Raw genomic sequence first — 15115 nt, 5'->3', positions numbered from 1 at the left:
AAAACAGGAGAAAGCTTATGAATCCAGCAGTATGTGGTGGAAAAGTGTAAAGTTAATTGCACCGTGAAGCTTACCTCAATGGCCCTTCTGTGTTCCATTTTGAGAGTTGTGATGGTTGAACAAATAGATTAAATAGTTTTGGTGGTTGCTACAAAATGTATTTAGGAGTGAGCAAAATGTATTACATAGTGACTTATTTGTAGACTAAGAAAAATCCGATGGCGAAACATGGTTTATTTTGCCATGCATTGCGTTTATGACAAGCAACAACCGAGTTTTAAAATTACTTTTGCTGTGTTTTTATATTGTAGCATAACTCTACAGTAAAAACAAGCCGTCAACTTGCATTTGGTGTCTAAACTAAAATTACAGAACAGGCAAAACGCCACACTGTGGCGCCCTCTGCTGGTCAGGATTAGGAGACGTCAGAAGCCCACATCATGAAATGAATAGAATCCCTGTAATATTTGTTACCTTTAAAGAATGATTGATGCTACAGACGTCAAACCAACAGACAGCTTTAAAAATGAAAATAATACTGTGTGAACCTCATGAATTTGATTATCTTCCATAATTTGACTTTGGGGTCCTGTAAGCTCTGTACTGACACTGTTTTAATGTAATTGATATAATGGAACTGATGACAGCAACCATTAATATGATTAATAGGCACTTTATTAAATTGTACATAGTCGTTATTGATGAGCATGAATCAAAACATTTCAAACAAACGGTGAAACAAACCATGTGAATGCTTGTGAGACACAGAACTGGCTGAAATGGTGACTAGAAATTATAATGATAAAAGTGAGGGGTGCAGAGTAAACAAAATTTACAATAACTGAGTCAAAGTGTAGAGTAAATATACAATTTGAACAGGTTCAGTAGCAGAGTGCAGTCTCAAACATCAAATTATGCCCCTATTAGTGTAAAGCCATAGTGATTGTTAGTGAGACAAATAAAATAAAGACTTTAAAAAATAATCATGAATATGTTATTTAAATTATATAAATAGGTGGTAAAAATAAATAAACATTAAAACCACTGATTAGACCCAGTACTGCTTTGTGTGCACTGCAGGTCTGTGATGTTTCTGTTTGGGTACATTGTTCTGTCTGACGTAGCAGGGGTCGTAATAATCCCACTCCAGAGCTGAAGTCAGCACACCGTTGGACAGACTGTCACTGTCTGCTGACAGAATCCGCAGGGAGACGCCTGGAAGAAAGAGCTTTTTCTTCAAAGGTATCTACTTTACACCATCAGCCACATAAACCACCCCGCTTTGAATTATTTATCACTGGTATGCTTTTCTGACAATATGACTATTGGATGCAAGATGCTCCTTCAGTGAAAAGCCTGTTGTCAGTGTTTGTGCTGTGGAGGATTCACATCACACTGCATATGTAAGCAACATTTTGCTTGTTTGTGTAAACATATTAAACCCAGAATTAATAGCACAGAACAACTTTGCTATGAATTCAAAAAAGAGCCCTTTAGGGGCCAAAAACCCTGTTGTATAGCAAAGGTCAAACATCAATCCAATAAGGAAAATACATTTCTTCAGGGAGGGGAATCATTTTAAAGATGCACTTCCTGCTTCCAGGTATTAGACTTTCAAAGCTTTGCAGCCACAATGTCACACCGATATACAAACAATATATTTTCCCTGGCAAATACTATAATTTGGACTACACTGAGCAACCACAGTATGCACACAACAGATTTATCTGACCAGAGCAAACTGAATAACTAACTTTTGGTTCAGACTTTTGATTATTATTATTTTAAGCTACAATAACAAAAATCCTGTATAAATAAAAACAATCACTGCTTATACTGTTATCTACAAACATGTAAAAAAGAAAAAAAAAAAACAGCTGCTGATCCATTGACCATTAATTAACCCACCACCTGCTTCAGCCCTTATCACATCTGTGTTCTCCATGGTCAGATTTTCTATGAATCATCAGTCAATATCTTATCACACTTTTACTCCCAGTTTAAGCACTTCTCACAGCTAGGCAGAAAAGTTTGGGGTGATAAAAGTGATAAAACTTTCATATGATACTAATACAAGTTTAATCATTCTGTGAGATCAAGCAGCAGCAGCATTAGTTATTAATGACACCTCTATTGATTCCAGTGCAGCTGAAGGAGACTCAAGTACCTGCACTCGCTCCGAAGTCGCTGTCCAGTCCAGGACCTTCTGCAGACGTGTTCAAGCAGGACGTCTCCAAAGGTGGGTTACTGAACTCACACTCCATGTCCACTTTGTCAAACACATGGACTGCAGCAGCTGGGTTCACATCTGTCAGCATCTCGTAAGTACAGCCCTGATGAAGATGTTCTTCCTCCTGCTGTGAACAAAGGAAAGTGTGAAGTTCATATTGACATTCTTTTGTTGCTGGACACAACCTGGTCCACTGTTTACATCCCTCATTCATTGTTCTAAAACGGTAGTTAATGGACACTTTAATTTGTGCTGCCATGTGTGAAAGAAATCACTTTTCCATCGGTGTGGAATAAGCAAATAAGAATGTGATCTTTAATATATGCAGTCACAGACGGACAAAAACAGGCTGAAGCTTACTGAGCTCGATGAGTGACATGTGATATTTAAAAACTGCTGTATCCAAATAGCACCAAGAGTTTAGCACCGCTTACATCAGACAGAAATAATTACGAATGTGATTGAAATATGACATGATGTTGATGCTTGAGGCCTGCACACATGAAACAAGATGTAACTGATTTAGATCAAAACCAGCCGACTAACTAACCTCTTAAATCGAGATGAAAACACAGCTGATATTAACATATAAATACTTTGATATTTTCTATACTTTATAGCACTAAGCCAAAATATTATGTGTTGACAGCCAGATAGAAGTGTTTTTTCAGTTCAAAATGTTCATTTTTGGATCTATAATACCTAAAAAGTTTGTCAGACACTTAGCAGGCAACTGCCCCATTACCCCAGACTTACAGAAACCCTTTAAAAAATCCCAAATTCACTGTGTAGCAATTCTTTTTTTTTATCTTATTATCTTTAACTGTCTAGTGATATGTGAATATGCAGCTCTAAACCAAAAAAAGGCAAAATAAAAGCCATGATGTGGGTTCAGCTTTATTCCCTGCTGAACTTGAGGCCCAGAGTCCAAACTAGTGTAAGATTTTCACTATTTTATCTACTTTTGGCCTTTTATTGTTTATATTCTTGAACTTGTATTTAATGAAATTAGTACTTATAAAACCCATGCTTACAATAAATTTAAAAGAAAAAGTAGTAACATGGGTTAACAGAAGTTAAAAAGCAGCTTAATCCAGCTAATTGTGCAAATATAGGAGTTTGATTCGGCCTGTATTGGCTGCATTAAGGCACATCTGTGTTAGGCTTTATTGCACTACATTTAAATAGATCTCCACCACCACCAAACTCATCTTTACTCACTGACCCCCTTGGAGGTAATGCTCAGTAACTCACCACAAGAGAGTTTGGAGGAACCAGGTTCACTCTGGTTTCACCCTCAGAAACACTGGACTGCGGTAACACTGGTGCACTTTTACACCAGCCGGGGTGCAGTTCGAGTCTCGGGGTGAAGACAGCCGGAGAGGAGGAGGTGGCCCGGATGGTGCTGGGCGCCCTCAGACAGCCTGACCCGGTGGCACCGTCCGGCCTAAGGAGCCGGATCCTGGGATCCACCCCGAGCCTCTCCCTGGACGAAGCCCTGGAAGAGGTGACCGGATGCGGCAGGACGGGCTCCGACAGGGACGTGTAGGCTCTGCTCCTCCCGTCCTGCAGCGGAGGAAAGGCCGCCCTGTGCCAGCCTCTCTGCAGACTGGAGCGCAGCAGCATCTCCTCCGGGTCTTCTCGCTTCTGCCTGATGTTCCTCTTGGACAAGGTCACAAACTTGTAGCCCAGGAAGAGGCAGTTGAGCAGAAGCAGAACGACCACGCAGGGGATGAGCAGCAGGACGACCAAAGTCAGGTTTGTCACAGGGAAGCCTTCAGTCAGATTTGGTGCTGAGGTCTGACTTGTTTGAGACATTTCATTCCTGAGCACATAGAGGGAGGGTTTTAGAGAATTGCTGATCCCTCATGAGACTTCACGTTGTGTCTCTGTGCGCAGGTGCTCTGGTGTCTCAATCAATGCGGACTACTGTGAGTTTCCATCTAATGTCATCCTGGTTCTCCAATTATACAACCTCCAGATGTTAACGTTGTTTTTCATCCTCTCTGTCTCCATCGCTTTAATACTTTCACAAAGCAAAAGCTCCATATGAGACGACTCTGCAACACTCCACCACAGAAAATGCACATCGACAGGTGTGTCTCATTGTTGGCAGGATGATGCTTGTTGTCATAGCAGCCACTGGCCGCTAGGTGGAAGCATGTGGCTCCTGCATTGCAGCTCTATGGTGATCTTATTGCTTTGATTATGAACTGCAGTGCCTCATAGCTCATTGAGGACGTGCCACTTATACAAATACACAATTTAGAAAAACACAATCAGCAATGGAAAACAGAAGTTAAAGTCTTGTTTTTTTTATTATTTATTTTTCATGCTTTTCAATATATCAAGTATGAATACATCAGCAGCTGGCTCATTGCAGAATATATACAAACATTTCAAATAATTCAATAGAACATTTGACAGATGAATCTCTCTTAGAGACAATGTTTTTGCATTTTGCACACAAAGTAGATCTTTGTACACAAGTACATTTGCTATTGTAATAAATCAATGCAAAAGGTCAGTCATATGAACACCATATAACTATAATAGTAGTAATAATAAGAATAATAGTAAGAATAAATTTTTTTCTTCACATTTCTACCATTCAGGTTTAAGGAAGTCTATACAGACTTGAATAGCACACTGATATCCTGCTTTAGGTTTGCAAGTATAACAGTACAGATAACCTTATCCCTCAAGAGGAAGGCTGTTGAGTCAATGGATGCCCTCAGATACCAAAGACCCCATTCTTCAGTTCTCAACTCACGGCTCATACGGCATCATAGTTGTTGTGCGACATGCCGATCACCTGCAGGCGTTCTCACAAACTCCCTGTCTGAACTACAACCCACGTCAGCACTGCTTGCCATCTCCAAACACAATAAGAGGTTGTGATTGGTTGTGATACTAGCACCTTGGGCAAGGCTGTGTTTGTGAATCGATTACACGCATGGTGACGCTGTGTCAGCTAGGCCATTTAAAGAAGGCAGATTAGCACTGGGCCAGGCTGTGCTTGATGATCTCGCGGGACTGCGGTGGGATCCTGTCGGGGAAGAGCACCTGGAACTCCACCACGAGGTCACCCCGCTGGGAAGGGCTTTTGGGCAGCGGCAGACCTTCACCCCTCAGCCGCCGCACAGCACCAGGTTTGATGACGTCGCTGCATGGAAGAGGCATCATCCGGTTGTCGAGTGTTGGCACGTTAACTGTGCAGCCACAGAGAGCCTGGAGACACAGGAAGGAAGAAAAAAATCAGTGTTAAAATGTTTTCCAGGTGGCCTCATTGTGACTGGAATGAAGTTAATGTTTTAAAAAAACCTCAATTCATAGCATTAAGTGTGTCAAGTTACATAACGGATAAATATGGAGTGTCTGTCTTCCTCAAAGCTGAACAATTTTCCATGTTATGCAACAAGCCAGTGTTACAGATGTTATAATCACTGATCTATTTACTGACTGTGAGTGGGAGTTAAGTGTTTTAGTGACTGAAGGCATCCATAGGAAGATGGAGGAGCTCTTTGAAATGTCAGTCTCTGTGACTGCTACCCTGCTAATCTGTGCGTGGGCTCGGATGAAGTGAGAGCCAGAGACAGAGCGAGCCAGAATAGCTGTCTCTCTGCCCTGCCTGCTAGAGGCAGAGGAGTCTGCAGCAAAGCATAGTAGTTGAGAGGGAGAGTGAAGTGCGATTTCGTGGGGGCAGTCAGTGCTGAGGCTAAATTTAGCTGCTGCTCTCTCTCGCTCTGCAGGGGCTGATGAGGTAACCGAGGCGTTGGCAGGCTGCTGCTGTTCTGTTTGTGGGGGTCTGTCAGCCCATTGTAAACTGCAGGCCTCGGATGCCCACAGCAGAACATTCTGTTCCGTCTCCAGACTACAATCAGAGATATTGCCTTTCCTGCATTTGGCAGAAACTGAGCCTCCCGGATTATGTGTTCGAGATGGTTTTCAGTAATCGATTTTCTTTAGTGTTCATGAAGAACCATTACTGAAAAGTTATATAAACCGTAAGAAGTGGTGGGTGGGTTTAAGCCTTTCTGTGCATTAGTGTCAGTGGTTGTATCTACTTATAAACTAGTCATGTGTTTCATAACATCACATTCAGTTGGACAGTGATGGAATTTGAAGCCTGATGCACCAAACTCACCTCTTTCAGGGTGATCTTGGCTGTGTAGACGATGTTGGAGCCGTCTCTTTTGTATTGGGTGTGCTCCTTGTCCCTGAGGATGAAGGTGATGTCTGCGGGGGTGTTGTTGGGCGTCTCATCTCCCTCCCTGGGGAAGGTGATCTTGGTTCCTGATTTCCAGCCTTTCTTCACCACCACGTTCAGTACCTTCTCCTCAGACCTCAAGCTGCGGCCGTCGGGGTTGAGGCGACTGCGGGTGATCTTCACGTGCTTCGTGCAGCCGTGCATCACCTCCTCTAGAGTCACCAGCAGGTCATGGATCACCGCATCGGCCTGCAGCCGCCGCTGGCCCCTTGGCAGACCTCCCTCGTATCCGGCAAACCCCCCAACATGGCTAAAGGTGAACCGCCTGAAGGGATTGAAGAGGTCGTCTTCACCGTCAAAGTCATTGCCGAAGAAGATGTCGAAGTGGTCGGAGCCGTGGCAGAAGGAGGAGAAGGGGCTGTGGGGGTCGCTGCTGAAGTTATTGCGGAAAATGTTGCCTTGGCCAGCCACTGACATTCCATTTTTAAGGCCTAAAAACACAGACAGAAACCACAAAGTTACATCATTGCAGTACATTGCTTTTGATTTATTGCCTCTCAAATAGTCTTTATCGACGTTCTGCCTCTCCTTCTGGAGGGTTTACTAAATTTAAACACGTTATTTTCTCACTGAATAATTTATCAGTCTCACAGCTGCCATTCTTCACATGGTGAGTTGCTTTAATATGGGCGGGAGAGTTTTAGTCATGATCCTCCCACCGCAACAATTTTTAGTTGCAATTCTGACATGAATAGTTAATGTACCCTCCTACACTACAGTAATTACTCAGCTGACAGTTGCTGTTTTAGCTGTTTAAATCACATCAATGAAATCAGCTCCAGATCTTCATTCTCACCTTCTTCTCCAAACTGGTCGTAGATGCTTCTCTTCTTGGGGTCAGTCAGGATCTCGTAGGCCTCTGCAATCTCTTTGAACTTGTCCTCTGCATCGGCATCACTGTTCTTGTCTGGGTGGAACTTGAGAGCCATCTTCCTGTAGGCCTTCTTGATCTCGTCCTCATTGGATTCAGGCAAGACACCCAGGACTTTGTAGAAGTCCTTGCCTGGGGGTTTGATGGAGAGGCAGGGCGTGTCCTGCTCAGACTTGGTGCCTTCCTGAAGAAACAAACAAAAAAAAATCATTCATTTAGATCATTTCTTCATTCACAACACCCAGTCAGAGGATTAACAAAAGCAAGTAAATTCAAATATTCATCCTATTGCTGAAGAAAATCTTCCACACTGATTGCCCTACAGTTTCTATTAATATGCAGGAAATCAGCCCCACTGCAAACAGTCTCTTTGGGAAAACACCCTTATCTGTATGCAGCTGCATATCAATGAATGCTACAGGCTGGTGCACAGAGCAACGTGAGGGAAGCAGTAAAGTGAGGGGCAAAAAGATTTCCCCTCAACGACCGACATTCTCTGCAGCGATTGGCTGAACGCGAGTCTTGCATTTGAATGAAGCAGCAACAGCAGCAAAGATGCCGGTACAGTAAAGATTGTAGCTTTACAGAGAATTCAACCATCTAACATCACTACTCTCTAGAAATAAATTCAGCTCATAATGATTAAAGTTTCTCATCTGGCAAACAGGTGAAAAAGTTTCTCAAAAGATGTACTCACCGCTGAGGATGATGATCCGGAGCTGTCTCCTCTGTGCATAACTCGCACTTTGCACTTGACATTGACATTTTTGTGCTTCACACCGAACTGAGTCCAGATCAGAACCATGATGGAGGCTGTAGAGAGGTTTTTAAGTCTCGGGGCTGCTACTAGTCGCTGTCCGCTGCCGCTGGTGCTGAAGTCGCTCCGCTGTTCGCTGTCTGAGCTCGGCTCGGCTCTCTGAATAAATACCGCCGCGGCAGCTCCTTTACTATCCACTCAGCCGCCCACGCAGCGTGACCGAGCTTTCCCCGGGACCGCCCATTTCCTCACGCGCGGCAGGGGATGCCGGTGTCCTCAGCGCGCGCCGTCGTCAGCCATTGGTGCTCCGCCGGTGATCACGCGGATGTTGCAGCCTCCTTCTCCTTCTCGAGACTTGCTTCCGGAGTTCTTGAAGGCAGATCGGAGCAGACAGTCACGACACGCAGCACACTCAGTTCTCTCTGTGTGTGCTGCAGACAGAACACAAGCAGACAAATAATCCTGCTGGTGTCCAGACACACTGCAGACAGTCACCTGCTGCTGATGGACGGGCTGTCCTCAGCTGACACTTTATGTAACCCACCTTTTCTAGCATTTCAACACAAACCAACATGTTTTTAACATATATTGCTGTTAATGTTGATGTGGATGGGTGGATTCTGTGAAATGAGCTATATGTCTTAACTATTTTTAAGTTGGATGGAGATCCAGGGGTAGATGCTCCACATGTTCTTTTGGATCTTTCCAAATCATTATAATTTACAAGCACTGTGTTGGTTCCCTTTATGCTGCTAAAGCTGACCCAGTGGGACATGGACACAGGACCTCTGGAGATGTCATGTGACAGTGAATTCTGTTAGTTCTGTAGGTTATAGGGTGGGACCTACCTAGATCAGGCTTTTCCTGGCACATCCCACATACGCTCTGTAAGATTTGGATCTGGGGAGTATGGAACCTGACTGAACACCCCCAGGCCACTCCTTAGCAGTTTTTGCATTGTCTTCCTGATGGTGGCAACTGGCATCAAGGACTGCTGTGGCCATGGGGGGTGAGGCATTGCTTGACTTGCAATGTTTAGGTGGGTGGTACATATCAGACATCCACATGAATGCCAGGATTCAAGGTTTCCCAGCTACATAGACTACATAGACAACAAGATGATTGATGTTGTTCCCGTCACCTGTCAGTAGTCATAATGTTGTGGCTGATCGGTGTATATTTGTTTGTAAATTTAAATTCAACTGTAATTAGTACTAATAAATATTAACTAGCTCAAGTCTTCAACTAAATGTAAACGAGCAGAAGTAGAAAGTGTCGTGAAAAGATGATACTCAAGTACACAAATGTGTACTACTTACTGCGCTCCAGCTGATTTTTTTCAAAGTTTAATGCTCCATTATCTGCTGAGACAAATCTTGTTCACTGACGGAGCCCCTTTCCTCAAGTGACCTTTTGTGCAGCCTCCATTTCGTAGAATTTCAACCTGATCTAATGCCTTTTAAAGATTAAGACTCTATTTTTGTTGCTCTGGATGAGCGGATGCAGCACAATGAGCTCCTTGTGCCTTATTTTGGTGCCTTCTTTTTAAGCTGTGTGAAGGATTTTGCACTGAAGCTGTGGGAGATGTGAAGGAGCATATTAGGCTGTATGATCAACTGTGTGCATATGGTACCATAAACCCTTCATGCAATCCAATTAAATAGCACCAGTGGTGGAAGAAGTATTCAGATCCTTTACTTTATAACAGCACCAGTGCACTACGGTAAAAATACGACGCCAGAGTAAAAGCTCTGTTCTGCTTTTCCAGTTAATTGAGCAAAATGTGCTTAAAGAATCACCATGAGGCAAAATAGCTCCTTGGTCTGATATATCAGAATAGTGGACTTCTGTTATTGATCGTCACTGGACCTTATTATGTCTGAACCCAACAGGACTTTGTGGGTTTGCACGGCCTACGATTAATTAACACCTTTCTCAGCAAGTAACCCATTAGCTCCTGTCAGTTCAAACATTGTCATGCCTTTTAGCATATTGGGTTCAGTGCATCATGTAAATCTCTGCATAGTTCTGTGATACTCCAACCTGAGCAAGTCTAATCAGCTGCAAGAACTGAAACAACATGTGAGAGTTTGCAGAACCTTTAATCTAAATAAAGCATCATATTATATGTAAAACCAAAGTAACTGCTATCTATGGCTTTTAAATACGTTTATTTGAACTAAATGTACAACATGCACCCTTAAATGTAGTGCACTTAAGATATATAGTTGCACAATTATCTCATTTCGACAGATGATTTATCCCAGTGGACCAACACATTTAGGAGGAAATGTTGCAGAATTACAGAGCCAGAGGATGTATCCAGATCCTTTCATTACATAATATAGCCACAATGCTGTGAAATTATATTACAAGTGCTGCTTTGAAAATGGTGCTCAAGAGTATAATCAGAAAAATGTCCAGTCTGAGAGTTGCACTGTGTTCCACATTGGATCAGTAGACTGTTGTCACACTTATGTTGACATGAATTGATTTTACTGTTGTATTTGGTTGATCTAACTTTTAAGTATTTTGTAGAAGGCAGAGAAAATAGTAATAATCACACACTAAAATGAATCACAACCCAAAGTGACGCCTTCACATCCAGCAGACTAAACCTCAAAATTAAAAAAAAAAGAAAGACAGCTACTGGAATAATTACAAAGAAAAGCAGCAACCTTGAAATGTTTGGCATCTTTACAGCTCTACTATGAAGCATCATATCTTTTGTATGAGAAATTGTAATTAAATTCTGAAGTAATAGCATAGCTAAATGTTATAGTAGTATAAGCAGAGGTAGTAGTGGAAAGTTCCAAGTGAACAGCTTTGTAGTACTTAGTTACACTGCTTAGTTACAAGGTCTATTTTTAGCAAACAGCCTGACTGCTGGACGCCCAGAAAAACTCCAGAGTCTCCTGCTCAATGAAGGAGTCTGTGTCCTCAGCTGGCTTTTTGTAGCTTACATTTATCAACATTTCAACACAAGTCCATGCATTTCAAAGATTAAAGCTCTGTATTTTTGTTGTGGATGAGAGGATGCAGCAAAATAGACTTTGAGTAATTATACATATAAGGATGTGGGATGTGTGAAGGAGCAGTCTGTACGATCACATCACAATCCAATTAAACAGCACCAGTGGTGGAGGGCTAATTCAGATTCTTTAATACATGGAGGTAAAAATAACCCGCTAGAGGTGAATGTCTTGCATTTAAAATGCATTAGAAACCATGGATGTGTTATTAGCAGATAGGCTGGCTGCTGGCCGCCCAGATAAACACCAGACAGTCACCTGCTCAGTGATGGAGCCCCTGTCCTTAAATGACTGTTTATATAACCCACAAAACCTGCCCACACATTCCTATTTTTGCTGTAGATGGGAGAATGCAGTGAAACGAATATGGTCCTCATTTTGATGGATGTTTTGGATCGTTTTCAAGGCATTTGAATAATTACACACCGTGCAGCTGTACATATGATGACAAGGTAAAAGATCGACAGTCAAAATAATTGCACAAAAGCACAGTTTTTTTGTTTTTAAATCAACATACATGCTGACTGCTGCCCCCTCAGACACACAGCAGTGATGGAGCCTCTGTACTCAAATGACTTTATATGAAGCCTTCATTTAGTAATATTTAGACACAAATCCCTGTAAGAATAGATCTTTACAGTTGATAATAGGATGCAGCAAAATTAATTGCCTGTTACCTATTTTGGTAGGTTAGGATTATTTTAAACCAATTTAATGATAGGAAAACACTTTTCTTTCAAAACTTTACTTACAAGATGCTTTGCAGAAGAAAAGAGCTGCGATTAAACATTAAAAGTCATCATAAAATATTCAAAGAAGGCACTAAAACATTGCTAAAAACAGTAAAGCATTAAAAGAAGGCACTAAAACATTATTAAAGATAATAAAACATTAACAGAATGTGCTGAACCTGGAGCTGGGCAGCTGCTCGTATTAATCAAACAGCCCACTTCCCTTGATGACACCAAGCAAATAGTCATAAATGCTCTTATAGGCCTTTCTAATAGTGTGGACGTTACAATCAGATTCATGGTGGCGTAAACTATTACATTTCATCTCTATCACATCCAGTGATCACTTTTCTTTCACGGGCCTCGTTTATAACGGCCAGACAGCTTGTTGCATAATGAAATTCAAAGCACTCTATCGACCAGGGAGATATCGCACATCTGACATATATTTTGTTTTCCCACTACAGGCAAACAGGCATGATGAATGTTTGGCCCTGCTGGGACACAGAGTTGGTCTGAAATCAGGTAACTTACAGGCTCTACTGTAAAGTCTGGAGAGGGGACATTTTATTCCGTTTTATCTCAATGTGACAAATAAAGGCTCTTTTCTTTAAAGTAAAATCTGCAGATGGCAAGAATGTGTCAATTTCTTTGCAAAATAAGGTGTTAAAACATGCAAAGTCACATGTTTTGTTACAGCCACAGCTTAGGCTGTGAGCTGTGGCAGGGCTCTCCTCCCTCAGCCTTGCTCTCTCTCTCTTTACAGGTGTGTGCCGTGCTGATGAGGAGTCCAGGTGTGTGTCGTCTGTCATCAGCAGATTATGTGCAGGTGGAGGCCAGCTAATCAGGTCCTGGCATCCTACAAGAACAGTTGTCGGTCGTCGTTTGATGCTGGAGGTTGCTTTTGGTTACCTGACTCCTCCGACTCCTTGGTCTGCTCCTGGTCCTCCATGGATTCCGTTGGGTCAAGGAAAATCATCTGTTGTCAGCCCCCCCCCAGAGACAGCAAGGTCCCTCAGCCATAGTGTCATCAGACACAGGTTAAAGGTTATGATCAAAATTACAAAAGTCAGGCAAAAACAACATGAGCGATTCTTCATATGATAATAATGTTTAATTTTTTGCACCAACGCAACTATGAATTTTTTTTTGCACAAATTTGGTCTGGCTTCCCCACGTTTGGTCTGGATTGTTCCTGTATATATTTATATACAATCCAGGCCAAATATGGGGATAACATGAAGTCAAAAGTCAAATGCAGTCCAAATATATAGCATCAGTGGTAGAAGAAATAATAAGATCCTTTCCTTGATATAAGGTCCAATAGAATAAGGCAAAAATACTTCATGAGAAGTCAAAGATGTACACTGAAAGAAATGAATTTAAAGCACAGCAGTATTTATTATTAGCATACATGCTGACTGCTGGCTGACCAGACAAACTCCTGCTCAGTGACGAAGCTGCTATCCTCAGCTGGATTCATTTTGTAACATTTCAACATGAGCCCACACATTTTAAAGCTTTATATCTTTGCTGTGGATGAGAGGATGCAGCGGAATGAGTTACATGACCCTCGTTTTGGTGGGAGTTCAGGATTATTTTTAAGCTATTTAAATAATTATATGGTGATGCTGCAGAAGAAGCTGGAGAAGATGTGAAGCAGCAGGTCACATCAGGTCACAGCTGGATTCAGAAGTGATGCAGGGGGTGTAACCCTCACAGTATTTAGAAAATGTGTATTTATCATCCTAATTAAGGCATGGAAGAAAAGGGTTTGGTATTTTAAGCCTAGAAGGTTCTAAAATATTTAAAATGAGGTAATTTGTCTTTGATGTGAAAAGGTGGCATGTGCACATTTAAAGAGGCGTAGAGAGTAAAAGATGCCTAACTATGTGCTGACTTAGTAGCAATATAATATTAAATAAGTAAAACCAATGTATAGATAAACATAAATATACAGAATGCTATATTCCATTACAATTTGAGCTGTCACCTGGTTTTTAAACTTTGTATTTTTTTGCATAGATAAATATAATTCCACAATCAGTTAATGCAGAAAGATACAAAATGAACCTGTGAAAACCCCTCCATGTACACTGCCGTTCAAAAATTTGGGGTCACCCAGGCAGTTTCATGTTTTCCATGAAAACTCACACTGTTATTCATGTGCTAACGTAATTGCACAAGGGTTTTCTAGTCACCAATTAGCCTTCCAACACCAGTAGCTAACATAATGTCTCATTAGAACACAGGAGTGATGGTTACTGGAAATGTTCCTTTGTCCCCTATGGAGATATTCCATTAAAAATCAGCCATTTCCAGCTAGAACAGTCATTTACCACATTAGCAATGTCTACACTGGATTTGTGATTCATTTAATGTTATCTTCACTGACAAAAACAGCTTTTCTTTTAAAAATAAGGACATTATGAAGTGACACCACACTTTTGAACAGTAGTGTCTTTAAAATGAACTTGAGTAGAAGTAGGAAGCGACAGAAATGCAAATACCCTAATACTGTGCCTAAGTAGTGCAGCAAAAGATAAAGCAAATGTATGATTGACATTTTGTGAGACTGTATCAGAGAGGCATGGATTTTCTGAGTTGTTGTGTTGCCCTCTACCATGTCCCCGATTCCTCACCACTTACATAAGGAGTGTGCATCACCCAATCCAGAAGAAAAACAGCACAGATTCCAACATTTAAAAGTTTCCAGACACCAGCAATTTGAGTCGAAGTAGAACTGAAATTAGCCAGTAATGACTAGAAAGGTCGAGGTAGTATTTCCCGAATGGTTTCTGTGTACATTAGATCGTGCAGATGGTCATAAAAATGCCTCCGCCTCCGTAGCTCTGCATAGCAATTATGGGATAATGCTGCAGACAATAAATGCAAACCAATGCAAATGAGCCACTTAACAGCCAACAGCAAACAGCTGTGGAGGGAAAGGGCAGCCTCAAGTTATGTAACTGAATGTGTTACAAAAACACAACCTTGTGGTGTTTGCTAAGTATCTTGTGAAAATTTAAGATATCACCTCAAAAGCTGAGTGGAGGACGCTGATTACAGTCCAAAAACCAATGATGGACATTTTGTAGAGTCTGATGTGGAGTCCATAATAACAAAGATCTGCAAACGAAATTATAGTTCAGCTCAGGTTCCAAGTTTTATATTTTTATAGAATAGTTTTACACTACAACTAAAATTAGAAATGCTGCTCCGTG

At 41.6% G+C, this 15115-nt stretch overlaps 2 protein-coding genes across 2 annotated transcripts; both read right to left on the bottom strand.

Annotated features, from left to right (window-relative positions):
- Positions 1–657: 657 nt before the first annotated feature.
- Positions 658–4438, bottom strand: hwa (huluwa). Its single transcript, XM_022206969.2, has 3 exons — positions 3485–4438; positions 2168–2357; positions 658–1215 (listed from the first exon to the last, which is right to left on the bottom strand). Exons 1-3 carry the CDS (start codon positions 4046–4048, stop codon positions 1049–1051), a joined length of 921 nt encoding a protein of 306 aa, XP_022062661.2. The 5' UTR covers positions 4049–4438; the 3' UTR covers positions 658–1048.
- Positions 4439–4529: 91 nt separating this feature from the next.
- Positions 4530–8306, bottom strand: zgc:122979 (uncharacterized protein LOC641576 homolog). Its single transcript, XM_022206970.2, has 4 exons — positions 8069–8306; positions 7297–7555; positions 6378–6931; positions 4530–5461 (listed from the first exon to the last, which is right to left on the bottom strand). The coding sequence occupies exons 1-4, from the start codon at positions 8174–8176 to the stop codon at positions 5228–5230; spliced, it is 1155 nt and encodes a 384-aa protein (XP_022062662.1). The 5' UTR covers positions 8177–8306; the 3' UTR covers positions 4530–5227.
- Positions 8307–15115: the final 6809 nt, after the last annotated feature.

The sequence above is a fragment of the Acanthochromis polyacanthus genome, chromosome 18 (assembly GCF_021347895.1).
Source record: "Acanthochromis polyacanthus isolate Apoly-LR-REF ecotype Palm Island chromosome 18, KAUST_Apoly_ChrSc, whole genome shotgun sequence".
NCBI lineage: Eukaryota > Metazoa > Chordata > Actinopteri > Pomacentridae > Acanthochromis > Acanthochromis polyacanthus.
This window is presented reverse-complemented; position numbering and strand designations above follow the sequence as displayed.

Coding starts and splice junctions, on each gene's coding strand:
- hwa (XM_022206969.2), bottom strand. CDS start 4,048: ATGTCTCAAACAAGTCAGACCTCAGCACCAAATCTGACTGAAGGCTTC. Junction 2,358..3,484: donor TTCCTCCAAACTCTCTTGTG/GTGAGTTACTGA, acceptor CTTTGTTCACAG/CAGGAGGAAGAACATCTTCA. Junction 1,216..2,167: donor CGACTTCGGAGCGAGTGCAG/GTACTTGAGTCT, acceptor TCTTTCTTCCAG/GCGTCTCCCTGCGGATTCTG.
- zgc:122979 (XM_022206970.2), bottom strand. CDS start 8,176: ATGGTTCTGATCTGGACTCAGTTCGGTGTGAAGCACAAAAATGTCAAT. Junction 7,556..8,068: donor CCGGATCATCATCCTCAGCG/GTGAGTACATCT, acceptor TTGTTTCTTCAG/GAAGGCACCAAGTCTGAGCA. Junction 6,932..7,296: donor CGACCAGTTTGGAGAAGAAG/GTGAGAATGAAG, acceptor CTGTGTTTTTAG/GCCTTAAAAATGGAATGTCA.